The sequence below is a fragment of the Bos mutus genome, chromosome 24 (assembly GCF_027580195.1).
Source record: "Bos mutus isolate GX-2022 chromosome 24, NWIPB_WYAK_1.1, whole genome shotgun sequence".
Lineage (NCBI taxonomy): Eukaryota > Metazoa > Chordata > Mammalia > Artiodactyla > Bovidae > Bos > Bos mutus.
In genome coordinates this window covers 25,572,703-25,595,824 of record NC_091640.1, presented here as the reverse complement: position 1 = coordinate 25,595,824, position 23,122 = coordinate 25,572,703, and the positions used below count along the sequence as shown (strand labels likewise).

The window sequence follows — 23,122 nt, the reverse complement described above, 5'->3', positions numbered from 1 at the left end:
AAACAGACTCAGGGAGCTGGTTAGAAAATAAATGCAAAGTCAAGACAAAAGGTAATGGGAGCTTGAGAAGGACTAGAAGGGTAGTAGCCCATGGATTTTTGAAACATTTAAGAGGCAAAGTACCAGGATTTGTTCATGGATTGGATATATAAGCAGTGAGTGAGAGGGATGTGTCAAGACTAATTCTAGGTTTTTAATTAGATCATAAATAATAACTTTATGGATTTGAAACTGAATTTAGAAGAAATTCCACTTGAATATCTAGTATCTAATATGGCTTATCTGGCCTAGAGATATTATTAACAGACATAGCATGGAAATAAATGAAGTTTGATAATTATATTAATATTTTTCATTTAATAAAAAGGCACAAGATATTGTAAATCAATTATAGTTCAATAAAAGGATGCTAAACAAATAATAAATTCCAAAATCATGAGATTTTCAAAGAGTATGAGTCAAAATATGTCTAATAACAATGCTTATGTGTCATTCTATATTCTGAGTTTTTTAATAAAGCCTAATAAACTGGTTAAAGAGAAAATCGGGGATTTATTAAAACTTCAACTATACCAAATACATTTTACTAATGAATGAACAGATGCAAATAATTGACAGTACATAGGTTTAAGATCTAATCCTACTTGCAGAATCATGACATAACATTAGAGTCATAGAAAATAGTAATGTTTACCTGTGCATTTTACATTACCAGGATCATACATGAGATAAAATTTCAGATTATTAAAATAGTTTTATTTTAAAAGAGAACAAAAGATGGTTTCAGAAAATTGAAGACATCTGAACTAAACACTACACCACTAATTTTTCCTTAATGATGACAAAGACAGTGGAAAAAGAAAGAGACCTATGTCTGCTGGAAGCTAACATTTTCATGTCCACACTGTGCCAGGCTTGGTATGTGGCAGGAACTAAAGAGGTTCTGGCCTATCTGCCAGCTGCACGTTGGGCCCCATTCTCCTTTGGTTTGCTCCATAAGGAATCTCTTGGCTTATCAGCCTAAGGACCACGAGGCTGCCAGAGCAACTCGGAACCCAGAGCTAGGGGGTCCCTTCAGTTCCACACACAATGGTCACTGCTCGTACTGGGTGCTCCCTACTGACCCAGGACTTGCTGATGGGCCTCAGGATCGACTGCTAACATATTTACAGAATTCCCAAATCTGCACAACTCACAGAGCAGTTTAGGAGCCCCTAGGTTTACTCCCAGGACAGGAAACTGTTATGAAAGGTAAAAGGAGAAAAAGGAGGTGGATGGTTGAGTACCGACCTCTACCACTGACCTTATCTGATATGTATCAGTGCAGTAACTTCTTTGGGATTTCCTGGTGGCTCAGATGGTAAAGAATCTGCATGTAATGCAGGAGACCCGATTTCTAGCAAATTAGGCTTGAGCTTGCCCTTTTTGGTTTTGAATTTGGCCACAGGTTGGCAGCCTATGATATAAATGGGCTATAAAAGCAGTTAAGGTAAATTACAGATATGGCTGCAGTCCATGAAGTCGCAGAGTCGGACACAACTGAGCGACTGAACTGAACAGATATTTAAGGAAGGAGTAGTGGTGTTAGTCGCTCAGTCGTGTCCGACTCTGCGACCCCACGAACTGTAGCCTGCCAGGCTCCTCTGTCCAGGAGGATGAATTCTCCAGACAAGAATACTGGAGTGGGTTGCCATTCCCTTCTCCAGAGGACCTTTCAAACCCAGGGATCAAACCCGGGTCTCCTGTGTTGCAGGCAAATTCTTCACCATCTGAGATACAGGGAAGTCCTATATTTAAGGAAAGAAGCTATTTTAAAAATGTAGAGTCAAATTAAAGACAGCTCGTATTAATTAAGTACAATTAGGCTGAGTAATCAATTGAACGTAAGAATAGACAAAGGTAGTCATGGCCCCTAACACAGTAATTTCTCCAACAGAACATTTAAAATACTGAGTTTTTTTCTTTCTTAATCTTATGTGGAAACTGAGAGTTTATAAGAGGAATAAATGCCCCATTGTCATGGCAAATTCAAAGTTAAACTGACATTTTTATAACAAATACATGCCTGTATTTTAATGAGGCAGATATTAAAGATTTTGAGTATGCCTGAAATTTTTATTAAAACAAAGCTAAACAGCATCTAAAGATTCATTTGGTATGTCCCTTCCTGTGGCTTGGAATGACTCTCAATAGTTTATAGCTCACTTTCTAGAAAAAGAAGCTCTCGGTATGCAGCGGTAATTTATTTCGAAGTTTGATAGCCTTTGTTTCAGGAGATTCTTCCTTACATGTGCCCTAATTTGCTGCTGGAGCCACTTTCCTGTTGATGCATCTCCACTGGAGATGGAGAACATCTGATTATCATCTTCAGAAAAACAAGTCATCTTCGTGAATCTCTCCACATCTCTTTAAAACCGCTAAACTTACTGAATTTATGCACCCATTTTTCTTCCCTGCTCATTTTCTCCTACACTCACCATGAAGAGATCATCAAGAAAAATGTTGACTACATACATTGTCCCCACCAAGATTTTGTTCTACTTTCAGACTTTAAGCACACCTCCCGCTACAGGGTCCCTAAATGACTTGGCTTCCGATTTGCCTACCTTAAGGGAGCACTAGCTGTCTGCGACCAACTGAGACGGAACAGAGCAGAAGCTGGCAAGCCTTCACTCAGAATGTCTGAGGAAGGAGCTCAACAATCTTCATTTTTACCAAACACCCCAGGGAGCTCTGGAGCAGGGTCAAGACCCATTTTTGAGGAACCTCAGACTAGAAACACAATTCTAGGCCTCCGACCAGATAAGCCCAACAAGCAGCTGCCTGGTTCTTTAAAGCCTTCAGGTTTTAGACCCGAGTGGTTCGGGCCTCCACCTGGACCCTGAATAGAACACAGGTAACGTCATAGGTAAACACTTTAATGATCTGAAAAGCATTACCTTCCCCCTCTTTCAACCTCCCTTTTAGAAACCACCTTGCCTCCATAAGGCATCTGTCCTATGCTAAACCTTCAGTGGGGACCTGTGGTGTTCAGAATACCTAGGAAGTGCTGAAATCACTAGTTTTAGCAGATCTCAGTTCCAATTAACTGGCCATCAACAAACTGAGTTTTTTTTTTTTTTCCTTAAAGACAACTTAGTTGTTTTCTTTAAAAAAAAAAAAAAAAAAAATAAAAGATCCTCAAGTATTAAGAATCAACTTGGCAGCAGATGTTTCACATAAATCTAGTGGCGTCTTCTCTCTCACCTCAGTTCCAAGATTAAACTGGGACATTATCAGAATGTAAACAGGGGGTGGGGTCGGGGGGAAGGTTATTTGATTAAAAATGGCAAGTACAAGTCATCTCTGAGCTATCTCCAAATTTCCTCCCATACCTTGAGCTGCATAGCTCAGAAGCTGAGACTAGACATAACTCTAATAAGACCAACAGTACCATATAGTTCTTGAACAAAAATAAGCTAATTTTTAGAACCCTGAATTAGCTGGCTCCTGAAACTCCACTTTCAATAGTGTTACCTACCCATCCACTGGAGTTTACTAAAATCTGTAAGTAGGAGCTACCTATGTGTGATACATACCTCTCTCCCAGAAAATGAGAAAAAAACAAACCCTAAAACACTTTAAAATGCAACATCTGATATAGACCACTAGAGATAGGACAAAATACTCAATTCTTCTGACCCCAAGTCATCCTATGATACCACACAATGCACACCTGTATTAACACATCTGAGGACCAACCTCCACGCTTTCCCACAGCCTCTGTGACTGAGGACACTTTTTCCATTAGCATTCAACATGCATACTCATCACCCAAATAAGAAAAATAATTTATTTTGCCCAGGACATTTTAAAAAGTAGTTATTATGTAAATTGGGCCATATTTTATATACAAACATGATAAAATCAATCATGAAATTCATTTATTATCTGAATCTGCTCTGGAAAACAGCATAAGGCAACTGTAAAACAGAATGTATTGCCAACATTTGTACTGGAATCCATTTCAGCAGTTTTACAACTTTTTTGAGGGAAAAAAAATTATTTAATAATTTATAACAAGGCATTTATCTGTCTCATAAACTCAACTCAGCAAAGCTGGGTTTAGTGCTTACCTTACACAAGAGACTGGTATCTACATTAGGGAAGCCAACATGAATTACACAGATCCCCAACACCCCCAAACACAAAGGATTCAAGGCCAGTTAAGTCAGACAGCTTTCATCAAAAGCCTAACAGCATACAACTCTCCTTCCCAGGAGTGATTATCGCTTTTTGGTACCAAAGGAGAAATATTTTAACAAAATACTAATATTTAAAAGAAGAACTGAAAAATGTTCCCAGATTAAGGCTACATCACAGCCCTTCAGGATATAACATCCAATTTAATCATACATCTGATTTAATCATATGCAGTTTTCACTTGAATTGCATAAATGCTACGTTCTATTCAAACATAACAACATTACATGGGCATGCACTTATTAACCAGTTTCACAGTGTTGAGAGCAATTCTGACTTAAACCACGGTTTTCTTTTTTTTTTTTAAGCAGCAGGGGCAGGCTGACTCCCTCACAGTTTTTCAAACACAACATTAAAAGTAGGATTTTGACATATCAAAAAGATGAAAAGCTTACACTCTGCTTTCTGAAATAGAGGCAGAAAAGGGCCCAAAGTTGTTTTGTGTGTCCTGCAGTGACCGCCAAGCAGCCTCTTTAGAATCCTGGGACTCAGGAACCCCAATGCTAGACCCAACTGGAAACCACTGGCTCCAGGCCTCAGTGGGGATATGTCTGCAGGTGTCAGTAACCATCAGGTGCAACAGTGGGAGGCAAAGAAATCATTGCCTCTCTTCCAAACAGAACAGAGCAAACATTTGTTTCCCAAGCCCGTCTCAAGTGAGGAACTTATCAGCAGGATCTCTGAGAGACTGAACACAGGAGCCTGGTATTTGCATAAGCACAAATGTAGCTCATCTTCACAGGTAACACAAACTAACCCACATTTGAACTGTCAATACTTAAACACTAAACACAAAATTGTCTTGATTTATCAAGCCAAAGGGATTTCACTACATATTCTGAATTGAAAACACTTTTCTCGAATGCACAGTAATAGTCACATAATTTATGAAAAAATGGACCTCACCTTCCACCTGGCTTTACAGTCTTTAGGCCTCCAGTGACCTCCCGGCTCAATATCTAAATCCTTGGAGAAGAGCTGATGAATTTCATCAAAACTGACTTCACTTACATTGACATTGAGGAATCCCCCTAGAAGGTCAAAAAGGTGAAGAACCACTTAAATATGAAGTCAGACAAACAACAATCAGCAGTGTGCTGGCACAGCGTACTTGCTGGCATAGTACCCTTTAGTCCTGTTTTCACCATTTAATTGTTAATACCACCTTTCAGTGTTACTGTGGATGATAAATCATACGGTTACCCTACTATCTTTGGCAAATCAGCCAAAGAAAACCAAAGCACTTAAGCTTTTTACTTTTGAAGAGTTGACTCATTGGAAAAGACTCTGATGCTGGGAGGGATTGGGGGCAGGAGGAGAAGGGGACGACAGAGGACAAGATGGCTGGATGGCATTGCCGACTTGATGGACATGAGTTTGAGTGAACTCCGGGAGTTGGTGATGGACTGGGAGGCCTGGCGTGCTGCGATTCATGGGGTCGCAAAGAGTCGGACACGACTGAGTGACTGAATTGAATTGAATTGAATATGATGAATATTATAGTATTCTTTAGTAAGTGTTTGCAGTCATGACAGTATAGCTTATCATTTCAATTTATTCAACTATTTAAAAACCATTTTTAATTTCAACATAATCAGCATAGAAGACATGAACGCCCAGTATATAAGAGTTAATTAAGCAGTTAGTTTGGGAGCTGAATCCTAGCTTCTATGTCTTAGGGAAATTACCTAACTTCTTTGCGCCTCAGTTTTCTTATTTGTAAAAAAAGATCTGCTTCCCACTGTGGTCATATCCCATTAGATGCTGGGCACAAAGGTACACAGGCAGGAAATTTAGCTGTTACTACTGTCATCCAGATTACTGACATTCCTTAAGAGAGAATCTGCAAACACAATTCAACAAATTTATTTTGAGCACCTACCATGCATTACCTTGACATGCAAAATGAAAACTATAAACTTCTAAGATGTTCCTGGTCTGCTAGGCACTCTCTCTTCGAGATAACAAATAAATGATATTCCTGGAGCTGTTTTACTAATAGTTTTTCTAACATATATCATGGAAAAGGAATGACTCTTGCATGGGAAACCATTTCCATTAACTCAATCAATACCAACCAAGAACTACGGATGTATACATGTATCTATTCTTCCCCAAATTTCCCTCCCATCCAAACTGCACATAATACTGAACAGAGTTCCCTGTGCTATATGGTAGGTCCTTGTTGGTTATCCATTTTAAATACAGCAGTGTGTACATGTCCATCCCAAACTCCCTAACTGTTCTTTCTCTCCATCCTCCCCCCTGGCAACCATGCATGGATGGTTGAGTCCCTTTGCTGTCCACCTGAAATTATCACAACACTGTTAATCAGCTATACCCCCAATACAAAATAAAAAGTTACAAAAAATAAACTTAAAAAAACAAACAATAACTAAGGACTAACGACTACGTTCTTTCACCTCCTTGTCTCATAAAACGCAAACCAACAAATATTGAGGCTTCCTATTTCAAGGTATCTGAGCTCAGTGGCCATGATTCCACACATGCAGTCCACCAGCCCTCTGTATCCATGAGGCTGGCTGAAATCTGTGAATGCAGAACCTAATGTGGAGGGCCGACAGAGTAAGGGAAGGACTTGAGCATCCTCATACTTTGGCCCTTGATCCAATGCCCCTCAGACACCGAGGGACAACTGAAAAACACGCGGTCGCTCTTCAAGAGACCCCCTTTCCTTTCCTCCTGCTACTTTCTATTCTGTAAGATTTCACAGCCGCCCATCTTCCCATCTCCCTCCTCATCCTAACTAGGCAGGAACATAGTCACTACCATTAAGCACTTAGGCATTACTTGTTTCATTTTGTTGTGTGCATTCTCAGTCATGTCTGATTCTATGCAACCCCATGGACTACAGTCCACCAGGCTCCTCTGTCCACGGGATTTTCCAGGCAAGATACTGGAGTGAATTGCTATTTCCTACTCCAGGGGATCTTCCCCACCCAGGGACTGAACCAGCATCTCTTGCATCTCCTGCATTGGCAGGCATACTAGAGAGAAGTATTTCAAAATGCAAATGGCTTTGCTACATAGAGTAAGCCAGGAAAAAATCTGAAATCTTCTCGTCTGTTCCTCTAACCTGTGCTGTCTTTTATAACCAACTACCCACCCTTTCCTGTGACAAGATATGCAAAGTAGCTAATCTTAGAAAGGTCAGATTTACCTAATCTATGAATTTGCAGAGAAAGGACAGATCAAACATAAGATCCATCAGTCGACATGAGCATAGACTCTTATGACTCAGCTGACAGAAACAGAATCTATTAACTGTAATCAGATAAAATTCACACAAGTAAATCTGATGCATTTCTTGGTATGCATGATTCCCCAAATGAGAGTAATTAGACTAAATAAGCATTCATATAAGGAACCGAAGTTGGTATTCTTTACGCACTGCTAAGCCAATTTTTTTGCCTTTTGCCCAGCTTTCTAGCTTCAACAGCTGCAATCACCATTATGGTTAGCAGTTTGCTCCAGCACCATTTGTAGTTTGATTTTCATTTTGAACACACGTCTGCCAGCAAATTAAGAGGTGGGCCTTATATCTTTATCCTCAGTGGGGGAGGGGGCTCCAGTGCCCATCACTTAGCAATCTCTGATGTCTGAGGCACCCGAAGTTCACCTTCTTCCCCCCAGTAGCCCCCCATTCACATTCTTCAGAGACCCTCAGCATCTTTTCTATGTGCTTATTGCTCTTTGCTCTGAAATCTTAATATCTTACGGGCTGAAGGCCAAACATGACCCAGTGGCATGAGGCTGTCATGCCAGGAGTAAAAGCAACCTCACTACTCGGGGGTGGGGATGAAGGGGTGGGGGACAGGCTCCAGGACAGATACCACCACCACTGAGAACAGCAAGAGTGTGATCAGAAAGAGAGAAGGAAAAATAAACACTGATTAGTGGAGGTGGGGTGGGGTGGGTTGATGAGAAAAACCAACTTCTGTTTCTCTGAAAACACAGCCATTTCTTTCCGAGTCGCTGCCTGTGCGTTTCACAGTGTGATAACCCTGCTCACACCCGGAGTCTGGACATTTAGATAAGAACTTGAGTGCAGGATGCCCATCACTCAAGCGCCTACTCCGCTTTTCCTGGGGAAGCTTCTCAGATAAACACTCAAGAGTTAAGCCTCCACCCCAATCACCTTGTAAGTGACAGGTGTGTGTTGTCCCGCTACCCATCCGCTGGCTGGTGACCTGGGGGGAGGGCACCCCCACCCCCCAGCTCCCTGGGCCCTGGCCCCCCCTGGAATCTGTGAGTAAATCTTGAGACTCTACTTCCTTCTTGTGGTGTACTGAAACTGCACCTTCCATCAAATGACCCCCAGGCTCTACGTCCCCCAAGTGGGAGCTCGGATGCTAAGGGAGCCACCTGCCAACCAGTATGGGTAGCGGGTGCCCCCTCATTCAGCAGGTCATCATCTGCATGTTATTAATACACCAGCTCCAGCTGCTCAATACACTTGAGAAGGACGATCGGATGGTGGGTACGGTTGGGGCCCCATACTCCCAGATGCCTAGGAGCTGCAAACAGCTCTGTAACTTCCTCCTCCAGATTGTTCAGTCTCTTGGGGAAGGAACCACTGCTGGCTGGAGGTCGGCTCCGGAGCTCTGAGTTGCTGTGTGTCGCCGATGGCAGAGAAACCCCCTGGCAGAGAAACCCCCTACCCGTGCTGAACTGCTGGTGCTGTGCCGGGTCAGCTTCCCCAGCAGAGCCCGGCCAGCAGCCCCCAGGCTGAAGCACCTGCTTCCCTTTATTCTCTGAATGAGACCCCACCTGGCGTTGGCTGTGGAGGTGATCGGCTACAACCACCTGTGGAAGTCTGGGTGCTGGATGGTAGGGCTCTGCCTCTGTCTCTGGGCAGGGGTGGAGGCATGGGCTCTGAGGCTGTAGGAGCCAAGGAGAGCTCCCTGGAGCCAGAGCGGGGAGCTCTGTGTTGGGACCAGCTACGGGGCCCCGCGTGTTGGGTCAGGACTGGATGCTGAGCTTGGAGAGCTGCTCTAACCCTTGAGGTGGGCAGCTCTACCAGGGCCTTCACGGCACCCAGGAGGCAAGTGCATCATTCGTTGTTGAAAGAGGGGTCCCACGCCCTGGGCACCAGCTCCTCCCAAGTCCCCAGAGGAGGTGAAAAAACTACTAGAGGGACTTCCCTGGTGGTTGGGTGGCTAAGACTCCACACTCCCATTGTATAGAGGATCTGGGTTCAATCCCTGGTCAGGGAACTAGATCCCACATGCCGCAACTAACACCCGGCACAGTCAAATAAATAAATACTAAAAAAAAACTACTGGAAACTTGTAAGAGCCTCATGGTCTGGGCATTACTGGTGGCATATGCACATAGCAAGTTATGAAGGCTACGTACTCGCTGCGTGGAGCTTTCCCAAATGTGTCTGTTAATGCTGTACTGGTCGAGGTGGGTCCCGACCCCTCGGTGGTCAACTGGGACCCCCTGGAATGGGAGGTGGCAGCACAGGAGTTGGGGAAGAGGTGACCTCTGCCCCAGGCGTTCCTTGTTACTATGCAGCATATACCAAAACGTCCAGCGATGGCCAGTGTGAGTGAGGCGCGGAGACACCTAGCTGTCCCATGATAGAAACGCAAGGGTTTGTTTTTGTTTTCTTTTTTAGGAAAATTCATTCAAAGCGAGAGGGAGAAGGTCACCAATTGGCTCTTTGAAGTCTTTGGAACTGGTTCTGGGCTCTGTTTATGGAGAAAGTGACCCTTCCAAGCCTATAGAGACAGAAGTAAGCAGCTCGGCCTCCCTCATGAGATGAGTGACAGGCTCCGTACTGGAGCTCCAGAGATCCAGGTCCCTGGTGACCTCACCTCGGGACAGCTGGACACAGGTTAGACGCCTGTGTCCAGGTGCTCTTCAGGAGACGGTGGTCCCATCCCGGAGGACGCTGCTGTCATGGCTTGCCGCGCTACCCCCAGAAGCAGAGCCCAGGATCCCACAGCTGAGCTCTGAGAGTGACAGCCACCAAGACCCCTGCCCTAGGGACCCTGCAGGTCCCTGAACTTGTCCCTTCCTCTGGGGGATGACCACCTGTTCTCTAATTATCCAGTGGGATGTTCTCATTGACACTGGAGGCCAAACTGCATTGCTTCCCTGGAACTGAAGTGAAGGGTACCCTGTTATGAGGCATAACAAGTAGGACAACAGATGTCACTACTGACACCGTCTTTCTTAACAACCTCCTGGTGGTGGCCATCTACCCCGACCCTTTCCTGGCACAGGTATGGCTGCTCTGACCACACTCATGGAGTCCTAGGTCCCAGACCTGGTCCCAAGGAGTATAATCCCCGCCATCTTGGGTCTCACGGCACAGACATCCTGGGTCTTGCAGTGCAGCCATCTGGGGAGGACCCCTGAATTCTCCTCCTTCCCTCCACTTCCCTGCACCCAGTTTTCATACCAGGGCCCTTCAGTCTCCCTGGGAACACCCGCATCACTGAACAGAACCTCCCAATTCTTTTTCTGCCCCCTCACGTCAAAGCCTGAGACATTCATGCCATTATACTGGGAGTAGGTCAGCTACCTCCCTCAATGGGACTGAGGTGACTCAAGGTGCCACCGCTCTGGGCACAAAACAACACATCATTACAGCAAACCCCAACCTGTGAGCTGCCTCGGCCGAGCACACCGCACAGAGCCCAGCCTTCAGGCGGCAGTGAGATTCTCCAGCACAAATGGCGCACTCACTGGCCCGGGAAGAAGGTGTGTGCATGTAAGGGGCACCCCCTCTGTGTGTATGTCAGTTATTCCACACAAACTTTAGACAAACGTTCAAAAGATGGCCCAACAGGTACTAGTATTCCACAATCTCGCCTGAGTTTTTAAAATCAAATACCTACCCTAACGTTATCCATGGGCTTTATTTTTTTGGCTGGACTCCAAATAATGGAGTGGGTGGCTACAGACGGGACTGCAAACTGGCCTTTGTCTACTGATACTGCCAATGGCATTTCTGCTTTGTGTGCTGGGTGACCAACACCCTTGCCAATGGCCTTTAATATCTCCACCATTCACACAGTGTCCGTGATCTGCCCTGAAGATTAATAATGCTGAGGCATCACGGGATCAACTGTGATGAGAAAAACAACCTTTGTTTTCCTGAGCTGCTGCCTCGGCATTTCATGGTATGATAACCCTGCTCACATCCTGAGTCTGGACGTTCAGATAAGGGGTTGAGTTTGGGATTCCTGCCAAAAAACTCCCACTTTGCTTTTCCAGAGACCCCTTTAATAACAACCACTTAGAACTAAGGACAAGAAAACTCATTGACCTCTGCCCCAACCACCTTATCAGCAACAGATCCCTGGTACCTGCTCTCAACCTCCGGGGATGGCAGACCGCCCTTCCACCAGCTCTCTGTGCCCCTGCCAGTTTCTGGGATCTGTGAGTAATAAACCTTGTGACTGCTTCCTGTGTGAAGTGTATTGAAACGGCACCTTGAATCAAAACAATCCTGTGGGTCCCACTTCCCCAGAGCAGAAGCTCAGATGCTGAGGGAGCTCCCCACCAACCACTTGTCAGGGGCTTCTGCCCCTTTATTCAAACAGGTCATAATCTACCTATTATTAACTTCATACACCAGCCCCAGCTACTCAACACGTGGTATCAGAAAAAAAAACAAAAACTTATTCCTGTGCACAGAAAGTGAAGGAAAAGGGACATGTTATAGAAAGTGGCCAGGAAGAGGCACAGCGCAGGTGAGTGCGTGGTGACACAGTTTCCAAACTACCCCTGGTGGAAAGAACCTCACAGGTGAGCCTGTGGTGGGACCCCAAGTCCCTCCTCTCACGGTACCCACCGAGGCTACTCTCATCTCCTTACATACTGGGTGCCCCTCCAGGTTTCACTCAACAAAGTGTTCCACCCTGCAACACTATTGGTGGGAATGTCAACTGGTATAATTACCACAGAGAACCGCAGAGTAAAAGTGTTAGTCCCTCAGTCGTGTCCGACTCTCTGAGACCCCCTGGACGGTAGCCTACCAGGCTCCTCTAACCTTGGGCTTTCCCAGACAAGAACACTGGAGTGGGTAGCCATTTCTTCCTCCAGGGGATCTTCCCAACCTAGGGATCAAAGCCACATCTCCTACACTGGCTGAGAAGTTTCCCATATACTGTTCTTCAATGTCTCTTCTAGACTATCACCCCAACTCTTCATTTTAAGTGAAACACTATTCTTCTCAAACCGTGCTCACTGCTTACTCTCTGAGATCCACAAGGTTGGGGTGAGGCAAATAAGAAAGTACACTGCAGATTGATACCTACACTTCATAAAAAATCACTACTTTCTTTTTTCATAAATTGACCTCCTTTGAAGTTTCTGGCTTTTAGCCAAACTACCTTCCAAAATGCAGCCACGTTCACCGACATTCACCTCCTTCCCTGGACATCCTCCTGGCAACACCCAACTCTGAATTCACACCCTGAGCCCCACCGTCAGCTAGAATGCCTGGCAGCGTCAGTGGTGACAGCCAGCCAGTCCTGGCTCTAAGTTCTCTCTGCTGTCTCCCCATTTTTTCTGTCTCCCCAGTCTCCTAAAAAAGCAGTAGCTAATTTTGGTGGAGTGGCTAAGGATCACCAGGCCTGCCTGTTGAGAAAGAAGGTCTTGGGCCCATTCTCAGTTCCTGTGTCAGTAAGTGGGTCACATTTGTGGGCAGCCAGCTTTACACGTCAACACATTTCAGGGCTTGCACCACTGCCCACTGTTGAGTCCTGCCTCCCAGAGGAAGAATCTAGAACGTCTCTCCCAACCTCTCAGCAGAGAGCAGCAGTCAAGTGATGAGATGCACCTGATGGTGACGCTGGAGCAGATGTGACAGTGACGGCAGAAGCTTCTGGTGTCGGGGGCCCCAGGAGCGGCACTTCTGGTCCCCAGACCTACGCAGGCGTAGCAGGAGCTGCGATCCCAGCCAAGTGGTGGCGGGAGATGCTTCCCAAAGTGGTCTGGGCCTTGCTCTGGCTGTTCAGCCTCTGAACCGAACTCTGCAGCCACTCAGGTTTTCTGCAGCTGCCTGATATCTCTTTATGGATTCCCCTTCCTCTTTAACCAAATCAAGTTACGTCCTGTGGTTGGCAACCCAGAAACCTTTCTTTATGGCTCTGAGCTTTGGCTTAGAGCAGGGGTCCCCCCAACCTCTGGGATCTAATGCCTGATGATCTGAGGTGGAGCTGATGTAATAATGGAAATAAGTGCACAATAAATGTAGTGCACTTGAATCATCCTGAAACCACCCCCCCACCATTCCATGGAAAAACTGTCTTCCACAAAACCGGCCTCTGGTGCCCAAAAGGTTGGGGACTGCTGGCTTAGAGGCCTGCATTTTTAACCCTCCTCCTCACTGCTTCTGGCACACATTGACCATCTCTGGACCACACCTGGAGCAACACAGCTCCATGAGTTTCACCCAATCACAGCACACCCGTGGAGAAACGGGCTGAATATTTGTGGTCCTAGCCTCCAAATTCACATGGCAAAATCCTAACCCCAAATGTGACGGTGTTAGGAGGCGGGGCCTTTGGGGAGTGATTACATCATGAGGATGATGCCCTCGTGAATGGGATTAGTGCCCTTATAGAAGAGACCCCAGAGAGACCCCTCACCCCTTCCACCACATGACGACAAGCAAGAAGACAGCCATCGATGAACCAGCAATCAGGCTCTCATCAGATATCAAACCTGCTGACACCCTGAACTCAGATGTCCAACCATCGAAACTGCGAGAAATAAACACCTGCTGTTTAAGTCACCCAGTCTATGGTATTTTTGCTTTAGCAGCCCAAACAGACCAAGACACACCCAGACACTCACAGACACTGTTATTTCCCCTCCCTTCCTGACCGGCCACATCTGATCAACAATTTCCCATGCTCAAATTCATCACCTGAAAAACACCACTCAAATTCTTCCCCCTAGAAAATCAAGTAAGCACACAGATTAAACTCATTATTGAGGTAACAGTACCCAATTGATTGCCTTAAACAGAATAAGCTTCCAACAGAAACCAGTCACATTATCTGTAGCTTCTGACCACCCCTGTGGGGGGAGGGCTCTCTTGGCTAACAGGTAAGTCAGCACCTTTTAATGCATGATTTATTGACTCCACTTTGCATTCCCTACAACTACTTTTTAAATATTTACTTCTCACAGTTCAAGCTGCCCGGTCCTTCGTGGCCGCCCCCTCATATGCACGTGGTCTCTACTCTATTGGGAACATAGACGCAACAGGGCTGAGCCCCCTGGACTTTTCTCCCCCTCATCTCCAAATGGGTCTCACTCCTGCTTGGAGGAGGCGGTGCTCCTACTAGTCCCTACCAGCCCTTCCACAGGAGCACATTCTGCCTGTCACTTTCTCCAGGATCCGGGCTCCCTGGACACCTCCCTTCTCCTCCCTTCACTCGCATCTCAGTGTGTCCACAGCGTCCTCCCCCGCAGCGCTTAAAACTCACTTAAGTCCATCTCTTCCTAAATCGTTCTTCCCCTGACACCACCTCATCCACAGACTCCTTCTCCCCAGTCTCCTTCCCTTTCCCACAAAACTTCTTTTTGGTCGTGACCTGAGGCGTGTAAGGATCTTAGTTCCCTGACCAGGGGTTGAACTTGAACCCCGCTGCATGGAAGCGCTGAGTTCTAACCAATGGACAGCCAGGGAAGTCCTGAACTTCTTTGTTTTAAACCAACTCGTTTTTACACGCTTCTGGGTCAGGATATCTGGCCTTCTAAGGACAGGATACCTGGCTTCTCATGTCACCACCCCACTGAAATCATGCTGACTGTGGTCCCATGAGTGTAAGACGTGCCCAGTTCAACAGCCTCTCACAGACACTCCCTTTACTGCTCTGAGATATGGGACAAGGCAGAGCCCTCTCCTTGTCCTTCGGGACACATCCACTGACCCCCCAGTCCCTGGCTTCTTTCCCCTCTTTGCTGACCCCTCAGGCTCTGATGCTCTCCAAGGGCCCACTCATATGCAGCCTTCTTCCAGGCTCACTTGCTACCACCTCCAGCCCAGATCTCCCTGAAAAAATTCAGGCCCCAAAGTCTCCTGAGCTTTCAACAGAACAAGCCCAACACCAAACTCATTCACTTCCCCGTTCTCCCAAGTGTGAGGTTTATCCTGCAATCCGCCTTTCAGTTAACCACCACTGAGCCAAAACCTAGAAATCAACCCTGATCCCTCAGTTGGTCACCACATCGGACCAAAAGCATCTCCTCTTCAGCACCACTGCCCGGCACGTACCGCAGCCTCCAGGCCGTGCAGGTAGCTCCATGTGGCTCTTCCAGACCCTGGTACTTCCCCACTCTTTCTGAAGTCCTGTCCTAGCCCCACCATGTATCTACTGAAAGCAGGTAAAGGTTACATTTCCCAAAGTGGTGTTTCCCGCTTTGTTTTACCCTTTTCTGTCCCTGGATTCTTGGAAAACCATGCACCTTTAGAGATGCACCCCTGGCTGGAAGTCAACCCTCTGCACACACACTCAGGGCTCTGCTCCCCCAACGCCCACCTCATGGATGCCCAGTGATTCATGGGACCCAGGCAGCCCTCAGACTGGTGAGTCCTTAACACAGTGGCTCAGATGGTAAAGAATCTGCCTGCAATGCAGAAGACCCTGGGTTGGGAAGATCCCCTGGGGAAGGGAATGGCTATCCACTCCAGTATTCTTGCCTGGAGAATTCCATGGACAGAGGAGCCAGGCGGGCTACAGTCCATGGTGTCGTGAAGGGTCAGACACGACTGAGTGACCGACACTAGGACTATTTCACCTTGCTGTGCGGCCTTACCTCCTACACGTCCCACAACACACCCACCCCGGTCATAGCCGACCACTCCCCACTCTCAGGATACAGAGCCTCCTGTGCCTGCAAACTGCCCCTTCAGCTATCTGCTAAACCATCCTGCAAGACCCACTTTCAGCGTGCCCCCTCTCTCTGAAGTCTCTCTTTCCTTACAGAAGCAACTGCTGTCTCCCTTTTGTCACAACCCGTTCTCTGGGTGTGTCGCCTGCTCAGCTGGCAGGCACGTACTCAGCCGTGCTTCTCCCCACCAGCCCCCCTGAACAATAGAGGCCCTGCTGCAGGCGGCTCATGACTCTGCAATGGCTCCCATGGCTTTTGTCTTCGATAAACACAGGCATGACGGTTTGTTACCATAAGCATTACTCGAGCTTGTCTGAAGTTCATTTGCTTATCTTTTCCCTCTCTGCTGATTTTTCATTTGAACTATTTAAACTCATCTCAAAAAGTCCTTGTGGCTTTTGTTGTGGTCCTAAGGCTAGCAACCATAGAAACTATCAACGTTAAACCACAAAGGCAACTATTCCAAAAACACTAGGACGAAATGCATTAAGGGGTCACTATAGAGGCACTGTCTTTGAATAGGAATTGAATGACAGGAAATCCACAGGTAAGTCTGTCTTCATTTTAATGCAGAGTGCACAGCTGACATCTTCCATCACTAACCTCACACAGAAAAATCAAAGCATCCATACTAAGCATTATTTTTCAGCTCCAGATAAAGTGAATATTATTAATACGGAGTCCTTGCTCAGGTGCTCAGTCGTGTCTGACTCTGTGACCGCAAGGACTGTAGCCCGCCAGGCTCCCCTCTGTCCATGGGATTTTCCAAGCAAGAGCACTGGAGTGTGTAGCCATTTCCCTCTTCAGGTGAGTACAGAGAGTCTCCCGCAAATTTAATAAAGCTGAAAGTGGATTTGCCCTCTAGAGAATCTATAAACCCTAACAATAAAGAAGGATTCATTCACATTGTATAAATAATATCTAAAATAGATTTCATAATGTAATTGACTGAATGTGAAATAAATGCTGAAACCCATGCAGTCAACTGTACGTGAACTGGAGAAGTTCACTCTTTACCTTTATGGTAATCAGTGCCAGAAAAATCAAAAACGTTACAGCCAGATAATCAAACACCAATTTTAAGCCCTAACCTTATTTTCAGTCATTACAGGGAAATTCAGTATCATTCTTACGTGAATGGTTTTCATCTAAGTAGATCATCTTTTGACACAGCCTCTCCTTAACAAGGCTTCCCTGATGGCTCAGACGGTAAAGCGTCTGCCTATAATGCAGGAGACCCGGGTTTGATCCCTGGATTGGGAAGATCCTCTGGAGAAGGAAATGGCACCCCACTCCAGTACTATTGCCTGGAAAATCCCATGGACAGAGGAGCCTAGTAGGCTACAGTCTATGGGGTCGCAAAGAGTTGGACACGACTGAGCAACTTCACTTCACTTCACTTCTCCTTTACTATTATTTGGGGGAGGTATGGAATTCAATCACTTTGTGTGACATTATGACAAGATTTTTCTAATTAGGTATTTTCTTTTCTCTGTCATTGATGGGAAAAAAATCTGCTAATTTAAAAAAAATTTAAGGATGCATAGATATGTAAAAATAAATGCCTTCACTCTATACATTTCTCCTAGGTTTCTTACTCCCCTGATTATTGTAAAATCTGGCTCCATCATTCAAGGAAATGAGGAAAAGGAGAGGGAATAGCAAATTAACAACCACCAAGCTTCAGGTGCTGTGCTTCTCTTTATCCTCACGAAGTTGACATATGATTCCAGATTTTACAGACAAGCAAACAGGCTCGACTGTGCAGCGGTCACACAGCTAGTGAGGGGGTCTCTGCAGTGGCTCACACCAGCCCTCTTGGCAGAAGCCTCAATGTGGTGGCTGCGCCCATGGCCCCCTCCTCAGGAGTTTCTGCATGTGACCATGTTTCTATTAAACATCCCATCATGCTGGCCACAGCTAACGGACAAGGGATTGGAGCTGGACCCAAAGCCGGCAGAGCCCTGAGGAGTCCTTCTGTGAAAAGGTGGTTGGACAAATTGATGTGATCCTCTTCTTCAAAAGAATGTAAGACTGATGGAAGCAGAGGGAATGAGCAGGAGAACCAAGACATTCTGCGAAAGGCAGGGAGGGCAGCTGTGACACCATCCTTCAAGCCCGTGACAGGAGCATTCACGAGTTATGGCGCTGGGGGACAGGGCGGGGAGAGGACAGGGGACAGGACGGCCTGGCCGGAAGATGCTCTGAACAAGACTTCAATTAGCACCCACAAAGCACTAATTAAGAAAGTGGCAGCTAAACCAAGAACAGAAAGACTTCCTAAAACTCTCAACCCCTGAATATGCAAATTATGAAAATGAAATTATTGTAATCAATATTTCAACAGAGCATCACCCAGTAGTTTCAGTACTGCACAGACAGAAACATTCATTTTTAGAAGGCCTAAACTGCAATGACAAAGTTGACAAACATACAGGCACAAAAACCACACCTTCAGTCCCTACTATGGGGCAGTAAAGGAGGTTACTGGAGAAGGCAACAGCACCCTACTCCAGTTCTCTTGCCTGGAAAATCCCATGGATGGAGGAGCCTAGTAGGCTGCAATCCATGGGGTCACTAAGAGTCGGACACGACTGAGCGACTTCACTTTCACTTTTCTCTTTCATGCACTGGAGAAGGAAATGGCAACCCACTCCAGTATTCTTGCCTGAAGAATCCCAGGGACAGGGGAGTCTGGTGGGCTGCCGTCTATGGGGTTGCACAGAGTCGGAAACCCACCGCAACGAGAAGCCCAAGCTCTGCAGCTACAGTAGCCCCCGCTCACCGCAACTTGAGAAAAGCCCTCACAGCAACAAAAACCCAGCACAGCCAAAAATAATTAAAAAAAAAAACAAAAAAACACTGAGGCCTCACATCCAATTAATAAAAATCAGAAACTTAGGGGTTGGGCCCAAGAATTACGAAAGCTCCCCAAGCTATAGCACAGCCAAGATTGATTCCAGATTAGTGGGTCTGTGGCCCAAGGATCACCAACATCAACGTGACCTGGCAGCTTGTTAGAAATGAGACTTCTCAGACCCCACTCCACATCTACTGACCAAAACTCTGAAGGTTGGGCACAGAAATGTGCACTTTACAAGACTGTCCAGAGATTCTGATGCACCCTAAAGTGTGAGAACCATGGCCTTAGATGACAATAAAAGGTGACTCTTACTTTTAATTATAGTTATATAATATCTATCAAAAATATACTGAAAAATCCTACAAATACGCCAGGCTAACTTCCTCAATAAAGAAAAGTTATAGAAAGACATAAAAAACACACTTACTTAGGACATTAAAAATAAGCAATTCAAAATAATGTTTACTTAAATTTTAACTATATAAAGATCAAGATACTAACTTATATGTATGAAGTATGCTTAAAATCGGGGCGGGGGGAGGTGCAGACACAAACAATGAAAAACTGCAAATAATAGCTCCATGGCTTCTGACTGATTATAGAGCTTTTTTTTTTTTTTAATGATAATGTATTATCTTTGTAATTTTGAAAAAAAGACATATTTAAAATACAGTATCTTGACCTTATATTATACACAAAAATATAAAACAAAATTATTAGAAGTAAATAAGAGTGTATTTGTATGGCTTTTGGGTAACAAGGAAAGCTTTCTTGAGACCAAAAAAAGTGAAAGCCTTAATGTGATTGATACACTTAGAAACATAATTTTAAAATAAATAACTCCATAAACAAAATGAAAAGACAAGCCAATTACAACACAAATAGCAGAGAGTAGGACACCGCTAGAATATATAAAGAACTCCCACGGATCCACACAAAAATCTAACCAACCAATACGGAACCAATAAAGCAGTTACTGAGTCACAGGAGAGAAAACTCAAAACTACTCACAAACACAGGAAAAGTCACCCAAGGCTGCTAGTATTGAAGAAAGTAAACACTTAGACAAGATACCCTTTTAAATTTATCATAATAGCAAAAAGTGTTTTATCCATAAGAAAGGCAAAAATCTTAAAAGTCCATCAGTATCAGAGTAATGCATTCGTGCTTTGCTCCTGGGGATATCAATGGGGATAGCTGCTGGGGAGTGCAACCTTGCCAGCCAGCCCAGCAATTGTACTTCTAGGCACATGGAAATGCCTGATGCTGTCCTTATAGTGCTGCTTTGTGATACCAAAATATTAGAAACAAACTAAATTTTCATCAGCAGAGAGAAAGGTAAGTGAAATATCATACATTTATTCAAAAATATACTATACAGTGGGCTTCCCCAGTGGCTCGGTGGTAAACAATCCATCTGCAAGGCAGGAGACACAGGAGATGCAAGTTTGATCCCGGGGTCGGGAAGATCCACTGGAGAAGGACATGGCAACCCACTCCAGTGTTCTTGCCTGGGAAATCCCACAGACAGAGGAATCTGAAGGGCTACAGTCCATGGGATCGGCCACAAATGAGCACATCCCTACACAGTTCACTTTTTTATACTGCACCATAGTTAATGACAATAAATAGATCTCTATGTATCAACATGGACAGTTCTCAAAAAATAACTAAGAAAGCAAGTTACAGAAAAAAATGCAATTTTAAAACCACTTATATAAATTCTTAAAGCCTTTGAAATATTTTAATTTTCTATCCATATAAAAGATATTAAAATCACTCTAAGAGTAATTTTAAGAATATACATGAAACTCACAACAGAGGTTATTTCTGGGTAAGTGAAAAGCTTTTCTTCAGTTTTTCAATCCTGCTCCCCCCTACAAAAAATTGCTCTGCACCCCTCAAAAGTCAAATATAATTACATGCTACACGATATGAACATGAGCACCCTGATAATGACCTGAGGGTGGTGTCCTCAAACCATGTGAATTTTATTATGTTATTATAATACAAGCACATAGCTGAAGTGAAAACGAGATGAAACTTACGCATGTAAGGCAGTTTTTCTGGGCAGGGGAGGTATGGTGAATATGTGAAGTTTTCCGGAAGATATGTTGTTGTTTGAACAAGATAATCACTTGAATTATTGCCTTCAGGATAATCTTAGAGAGAGAGAGAAAAAAAAAGTTACGACCAAAAAATTGCCTTTTGCTTTGCTCCTAGTATGAAATATGTCGCTGTCACTGTGTAAACACTACACTCTGCGATCCACAGCAGCACTTAAAAGCCAATTATCTAGAAAGAACTAGGGAAAAGCAAACTACACCCGCCGGGACTGCTCTCCCGTTCACCCTTCACGGCTGCCAGAAGGGACCTCTCAGCATGATTTCCCAGGGGACACTGGGACGAGGCTGGAGCGGAGCGGCCAGATCCGCGCGTGTGCACACACAGCAGACTCATTTGCCACCAGCAGAGAACACCTGCTCCCATCCCTCTCCGAGCTGAGGCAGATGCAAAAGGGGAGTGAAAGTGTACCAGGGGTGCGAGAGCGTGGGCTCAGCAGTGTGGTGCACGGGCTTAGTTGCCCTGTGGCATATGGGACCTTCCCCGACCAGGGATCGAACGGTGTCCCCTGCACTGGCAGGGAGATTCTCAACCCCCTGGCCAAAGAAGCCACCACAATGAGAAGCCTGTGCACCACAAGAGAGAGTAGCCCCTGCCTGCCACAACTAGAGAAAGCCCACGTGCAGCAGTGAAGACCCAGCACGGCCAAAAATAAAATACAACTGTATATATGTGTATTAACATATATATAAAGAAAGTGCTCCAGGGGGATCATCTCCACTATCAGGCAGCCCAGGGTGCTCTGGACACCCACATGGCCACAGCACGCTGCATTTGCAGCCACAGAGAGCAGACGGTAGGAGTAATGTTTTCTCACTGCCTCACACTTAAGAAACTGAGATTTACCCACTCAACTGACTTCTGCAATACAGCCCAATTAAAAGTCTTAAATTAGTCATACCCAACGCGTGGGCTGCAGTTTCTGGAGCACCCTGGAGCTATTATTACATTAGGTCTATTATTTTTAGAGTCAGCAAATTATGGAACACAGAGGTACTGGTTTAGAGTGCCAAGATCAAGTACTGAGTTCAAATCCTGCACCAACATGCACTAGCTTGGTGGCACAAAGCAAGGGAAGAAAAGTTTCTCTTCTGCACCTGCCTCGTGTCAGATTTCAGAAAGATAAGTGTACAAAGTGCTCAGAACAACCCCAAGTCCATATGCATATTCAGGAACTTCAGCTAGGAGTGACTGCTTTAGAAATGAGCCCCTCAACCTGCAACAATCAAGAGCCTTAGGAATTTTTTAACTTGGAACCGAGGAGATCACATCTCAGTCCCTTTCTGGAACAAAGTTCTGAGAAATTCTGAGATGCAAATCTGGGAACCATGACCTGATAGCTTCCTGCTATGTAAGAGGAAGCTGGTGTAAGAAAATGAGACCAGCACCCAGTCAATAAGAGACGAGAAATGGAAACGGCTGATTACACCAGTCTGTCTTCTGGATCACAAACTTTGTACCCACAGGAAATGAAGTTCCAGCAGCCACTTTGGAGAAGATGAAGACTTTACTTCAGACCTCAGTAATCTGCTCTAATGAAAAACGCATTCCTATAAGAAGTGGCCAGCAAGAAGAGTTAGGAAAAGGGAAAACGGACGTATGACTTAAAAGGGCAGTCTGCCTACCAGCGACCAGCAAGCACAAGACTGAGGGTCAAAATCACAGGCTTCAGATCAGATGAGATCAGTCGCTCAGTCATGTCCGACTCTTTGCGACCCCATGAATCGCAGCACACCAGGCCTCCCTGTCCATCACCAACTCCCGGAGTTCACTCAGACTCACGTCCATCGAGTCAGTGATGCCATCCAGCCATCTCATCCTCTGTCGTCCCCTTCTCCTCCTGCCCCCAATCCCTCCCAGCATCAGAGTCTTTTCCAATGAGTCAACTCTTCGCATGAGGTGGCCAAAGTACTGGAGTTTCAGCTTTAGCATCATTCCTTCCAAAGAAATCCCAGGGCTGATCTCCTTCAGAATGGACTGGTTGGATCTCCTTGCAGTCCAAGGGAC

General features: G+C 45.4%; 1 protein-coding gene across 2 annotated transcripts in view; it reads right to left on the bottom strand.

Moving 5' to 3' along the window:
- B4GALT6 (beta-1,4-galactosyltransferase 6) overlaps positions 1-23,122 on the bottom strand; it is a 69,770-nt gene that overhangs the window by 15,613 nt on the left and 31,035 nt on the right. Inside the window, exons 3-4 of one of the 2 annotated variants that reach the window (XM_005901044.3) lie at positions 21,040-21,153; positions 5,149-5,273 (exon numbers count right to left, since the gene is read on the bottom strand). In XM_005901044.3, the coding sequence (XP_005901106.1) occupies positions 5,149-5,273; positions 21,040-21,153 (239 nt within the window). Of the gene's footprint in view, positions 1-5,148; positions 5,274-21,039; positions 21,154-23,122 lie in introns of those variants that run through there. The other variant, XM_070361991.1, reaches the window with a different exon arrangement.